General features: G+C 40.0%; 1 protein-coding gene across 1 annotated transcript in view; it reads left to right on the forward strand.

Moving 5' to 3' along the window:
* Window positions 1-5,093, forward strand: part of SLC17A8 (solute carrier family 17 (vesicular glutamate transporter), member 8) — a 39,657-nt gene extending 34,564 nt beyond the window's left edge. Inside the window, exons 11-12 of the mRNA XM_010831597.1 lie at window positions 3,263-3,390; window positions 4,752-5,093. Coding sequence (XP_010829899.1) covers window positions 3,263-3,390; window positions 4,752-5,093 — 470 coding nt within the window. The remainder of the gene's footprint in view (window positions 1-3,262; window positions 3,391-4,751) is intronic.
* The last annotated feature ends 900 nt before the right edge of the window (window positions 5,094-5,993 follow it).

The following is a 5,993-nucleotide window of genomic DNA, read 5'->3' on the forward strand; positions in this document are numbered from 1 at the left end:
ATCTGAGGTTATTGGTATTTCTCCTGGCAATCTTGATTCCATCTTGTGTTTCTTCCAGCCCAGCATTTCTCATGATGTACTCTGCATATAGGTTAAATAAACAGGGTGACCATATACAGCCTTGATGTACTCCTTTTCCTATTTGGAAACAGTCTGTTGTTCCACGTCCAGTTCTAACTGTTGCTTCCTGACCTGCATATAGGTTTCTCAAGAGGCAGGTCAGGTGGTCTGGTAGTCCCATCTCTTTCAGAATTTTCCACAGTTTATTGGGATCCACACAGTCAAAGGCTTTGGCATAGTCAATAAAGCAGAAATAGATGTTTTTCTGGAACTATCTTGCTTTTTCCATGATCTAGCGGATGTTGGCAATTTGATCTCTGGTTCCTCTGCCTTTTCTAAAACCAGCTTGAACATCAGGAAGTTCACGGTTCACATATTGCTGAAGCCTGGCTTGGAGAATTTTGAGCATTACTTTACTAGCGTGTGAGATGAGTGCAATTGTGCGGTAGTTTGAGCATTCTTTGGCATTGCCTTTCTTTGGGATTGGAATGAAAACTGACACCTTAGGATCTTGCAAAAATACAGATTCTGATTTAGCCAATGTAGAGTGGAGCCTGAGATCCTGCATTTCAAGCAGGCTCCCCAGTGAAGTTGACACCACTGATCAATAGTCCACACTTTGAATAGCAAGGATAGAGCAGTCATGAATTGTTCCCAGCAGGATGTTAAGGGACATCTTCTTTTGATAGCTCTGTAATGCAAAAGAGATTCATATCCTGTCCACAGAGATATTGAAATATTCAGGCTCATATTGTCCCCAGATTGCCAGTTTAAGCGACAATCAGACAGAGAGAAATTTTTTTTTTCAGCATTTACACCGTGCTGGTCACTTTTAAGGTATGAACTCATTTAATCCCTGTAGCAGCCTGATGAGAAGAGTATTGCTATGTTCATTTTACTAGTGAGGACACTGAGGCTTGGAGAGGTGACTTAACTTACTCAGGTAAATTAAGTGATTAGGATTGGAATAAAGGTTTATCTGATTCAACAGTGAGACTATGGGAGGGACTATGGTCATGGGGAGGATGATTCCTTAGGATCTGCTATATGTCAACTTTATAAGGGATGCCAAGGGAGACTTGCTCAGTTTAGGAACTGATTATAAATAGGAGAGCTGAGACAGGGGAGATTAGAAAGATACAAGAATGGGTGATATCTGCTTTAGAATATGTCCTGTGTAGAGAAGACAGACTCTCTCAACTTGTGTGTAACTTGCTTTATGTGTCTGCTTCAAAAAAACAAACAAAAAAATCTATTAGTATCTCAGTTTCTCAATGATATTTCCCCCAAACCCCAGGATTGTGTAGCTAGAAACCGAAATGGCTTTTCTCATATTATCTTTAGCTGAACGCAGATGTCTAGGCTTTGTATCAGAATATAATACTCGCCAATCATATTAATTGCTTCTTATCTCTGGGTTCTTTTCTAATAAAGTGTTTATCACATTCAAATAAACAGTAAGATTAATTAATCTTTCAGCTGTTTTATATTCTGATTTTCTGCCACTTTGAAAGAGAAGGTATGTTTATTCCAGAAAGGTTTTCTTAAAATTCTCTCTGAACAGAGGTAGGAAATAAAACAAGCAGCCAATATGCTGGATTAGAAAAAGAATTTTTTTTAATTATATTTTTAGTTCTTTGCACAAAATAGAGCATTAAAAAGCAAGACAAGGGAAAATAAAAATATGAGTAAATAAAACCTATAACCCCCTGCTGTAATTTCAGAGTTCAAGTTGGTAATTAATTAAACAATGATATATTGAGTACCTACTATGTGCCAGACACTTTGCCAGCTCAGGAAAGTAAACTGGGTAGATGGATGTTGTACTGCAAAGAACCTGATGTTGGCTTTCACCTCCTTGAACCTATGTAATTGACATATGTTATTTATCTTAATTCTTACAACAGTTTTATAAGAATGATTATCCCAGTTTATAGATGAAGAAGCTGAGGTTCAGAAAGATTAAATCATTTGTCCAGGTTTGCATCTCAATTAAACAGCCAGATCCAAGGTCTGACTCTAAAATGCAACCGTGGGCTACACTGGCAGAATTGGTTCCCAGTGCCCGATGCCTCCTCTTTCAAAGCCTTGTCCTTCCTCTGCCTTCCCGCTTCCTTCATCCCACTCATCCTTTTCTCCTGAAAAACAGATGAATAGTGAGGTACTGGTGATTTTTTATTTTACCACTCCTTGCAGCATTACCTATTGATTAAAGACCCCAGAGTGACGGGTGTGTTTTACAGTGGCAGCAACAGCAGCGATGCTGATATTGGCACCGTGATAGTTACTAGAGCTCAGCTGTTTGCCAACAGCTCTCGCATACATATTTCCCCTAAGTCTCATCTCACAGCATCTTTATGAGTTAAGGAGTAATATGACCCTCAAAATAGAGATGAGGAAACAAAGTCCTAAAGATGACTTGTTTAAGAGATGAGAATAAGATTCGAATCCAGATTTACAAATTCCAAATCAAGTATGTAAATGAAAGTGTTTTGTAAATTACAGAGGATCCTACAAATGTTTGTATAAATTTTTCTTATCCAAAAAAAACCCTTTATAATATGCCATGTGGTACTAAGGCAGACCTGCCTGTGGCAGCCTTTTGGGAGTGAGCTGAGAGCTAGGAAGGAGGATATTATGAAGCAAGATTTAGTTTTAATTACACTATATGTGATTGTGTGGGCTTACCTGGTGGCTCAGGTGGTAAAGAATCTGCCTGCAGTGCAGGGTTAAGAAGATCCCCTGGAGAAGGAAATGGCAACCCACTCCAGTATTCTTGCCTGGGAAATCCCATGGTCAGAGGAACCTGCAGGGCTATAGTTCATGGGTTGCGAAAGAGTCGAATACGACTTAGGGACTAAACAACAACAATGTAATTGTGTGATTGCTTACTCTGAATAAATGTGATCCAGGCTGTGCTTTTCAGATTGCCCCAAACACCATTATTTTGGGGTTTCAAGCTGAGAAGGTAGAGGTGCCATAATTCTCCCCGTGAAGAACCCATTGTAGCCGTAATCAATCACAGCATGTTTTCTGCTATGAGCAGACACAGCCTGACAATCCTCAAGCCAGCCCTTTTGGTACAGGTATCCATTAGTAGAGGAAAGAGATTGATGAGAGTTGGGGAAAGCTAAATATTTTCCAAACTGCATTTGGAATTCTGTTCCTGAGTCTGATTTTGAAATGTTTGGCTTCACTATAGGTTTCAATGTCAACCACTTGGATATTGCCCCTCGCTATGCCAGCATTCTCATGGGAATCTCAAATGGAGTGGGAACCCTCTCTGGAATGGTCTGTCCCCTTATTGTGGGTGCAATGACCAAGCACAAGGTAATGGTTTCCTTTGGGGTTGTGGGTTACAGTATGAGAGGACCGAAGTACTGCACAAAGTCTCAAGGCCCTGTCCCAGCCTGTGTAAATGTGTATGTCCTTGACTTGGCTGAGTCACTTGAGCTTCTATTTTTTAAAATTTTTCTTCTTCTTTTAAAAAATTATCATTTATTGATGGCAGCAGGACTGACTGATGTTTGGTTCTATGTTTCTTAAACTGAGAAATAGAAGTGGGGTGTGTGTGTGTAGAAGAAGTGATAATACCATAAAGACTGTTTAAAGACACAAAAAGAAACTGAGGCAATCAATTCAGGATAAATAAATTACCCAAGGTTGCTTTATAATTCCAAGTAATTAGACTTTATCACCATTTCCAATTATTGCTTAGCATGCTCCAGTGTGAAAATATTAGTGCAGTTATACTTCCTTATTATGAAGAAAACAAACAAGACATTAATGACCCTTCCTAAGAACCCCGCAGGTGTGGCAGCAGGTCGTTACTGCACGTTTGTGTATTTAGACTAAGGTGAGTAGTACAGGAGGATCCCAGATCCGTCCAGAATTCAGCCACAGGCCAGATGGTTTCTTCATCTCTGTGTTTGAAAGGGTTATAGATATGCTGCCTTCTGCAAATTAACATTGTTTGATACTATGGCATTTTTACCCAACTATTTCTTTGTTGTTGCATATCCTATTAAAAATATAACTTCAGAAATTCTCCCAGTTTCTTGGAGAAGAAAGTGTGGGATAACATTTATTATCTTTTGATAGAAAAGAAAGGTGGGCTCTGGTGACTTTATAGGCAGAGGATCCAAACTCTCTCTCTGTTCATGAGACGATAGGATTGGTAATATGATTATTAATTCTGTTAGTAAATCTTTCAACGCAAATTCCCATTATTTTTTATACAATATATTTTCACAGAAAATATGAGTATACATAAGCTACTGGGCAGTACAAACTGAGCATTTTTGTGACTCAAATTGTCATATATCCAAAGCAAGCAAGAAGGAGACCTCTGATATTTACAATGGTGGGTTCCTAAAGCAAATTTAATTTAACCTCATTTGTAGATTTAGGAGAGCTGTGAAATGGTGCAGCAAGGATCTTACAGGATGTTTATTTTATAAAATATTTTTCTAAATTAGAAAAAATGCATATTCACTGTAGTCTTAACTTTGATTTTTTTAAACACTCAAATTCCATTTGGGTCCTGGGCATGCATCTGCCACATGTCTTCCCAAGAAGCACAGCATTGCTTTGGGGTGACTAAGTGCTTTTGTCCCAGCGGAGGGCTCCAGAAGATACTGTTCATTTCTGTTTTGGGTTAAAATATTAATTGGTACTGTTTCCTTGTTCAGACCCGTGAGGAGTGGCAGAATGTGTTCCTCATAGCTGCCTTGGTGCACTACAGTGGCGTCATCTTCTATGGGATCTTTGCTTCTGGGGAAAAACAGGAGTGGGCAGACCCCGAAAACCTTTCTGAGGAGAAGTGTGGAATCATTGACCAGGATGAATTAGCTGAGGAGACAGAACTCAACCATGAGAGTTTTGCAAGTCCCAGAAAGATGTCATATGGAGCCACCACCCAGAATTGTGAAGTCCAGAGAAAGGAATGGAGAGGACAGAGAGGAGTGACCCTCAACGAGGAAGAGCTGACATCCTACCAGAATGAAGGGGAAAACTTCTCAGATGCATCCTAATGTCTGAGGGGTACTTCCGGCTCCTCCGCACTTTAGAACCAGAAAGTATCCATACCCATTGTCTTCTCCATAGGCTGGCTTGCCAGGGGGTTAACTCTAGGGACATTGTTGCACGTGGGGGAGCAGGGAGAGATTTACTCAGCAGTAGGGAAACAACTTGCTCTAAGTTCATAAAACGTATGGCTATAAGTTTTTTGATTTGCAGATGATTCTTCTCTCAAAGAATAAACTATTCAGGAAGGAATGATTGGAAGAATAAGAGACAAAATGCCATGTTTTTCAAAGAAAAATGGAAGGAAATGGGGATATTTGGCCTGGAGGAGAGAAAAGAATAGCTGTTACTACCTTTCTGAGAGCAGCCATGCAGGGGTGGGTTTCCTATTCCTAATAAAGGCCACTGCTTTCAAAGGCCCTGTATTGTGCCAGATGCTTTATTACATTCTCATTTAATCTCCACACCCCATGACATAACAATTCTTATCCCCATTTTACAACTGAGGAAAAGAAAGTAACAAAAGACGGACTTGCTCAGGGTCATCCTGCCAGAGGCCTTGCTGAGATTGCGTGCATGCATGCGTGCTCAGCCATGTCCGATTCTTTGCAATCCCATGGACTTCAGCCCTTCAGGCTCCTCTCTTCATGGGATTTCCAGAAAAGAATACTAGAGTGGGTTGCCATTTCCTACTCCAAGTGTTGAGATTGGTGGAGTCCAAAATAGATGTCAGTTTTGGAGAAGAAGGTTTTGCTTCAGGTTAGAAGAGATATTTTTAATAATGAAAACTGTAAATGGAGTGGGTTGTCATGTGGATAATTCCCTATCTTGGCAGGCATGGAGGATGGAAAACATTTGGGTTGATGTGGCAGAGAACTTTCAAACATCATATGGGGGACTGGATTCAA

The sequence above is a fragment of the Bison bison genome, unplaced genomic scaffold (genome assembly GCF_000754665.1).
Source record: "Bison bison bison isolate TAMUID 2011002044 unplaced genomic scaffold, Bison_UMD1.0 scf7180017864529, whole genome shotgun sequence".
Lineage (NCBI taxonomy): Eukaryota > Metazoa > Chordata > Mammalia > Artiodactyla > Bovidae > Bison > Bison bison.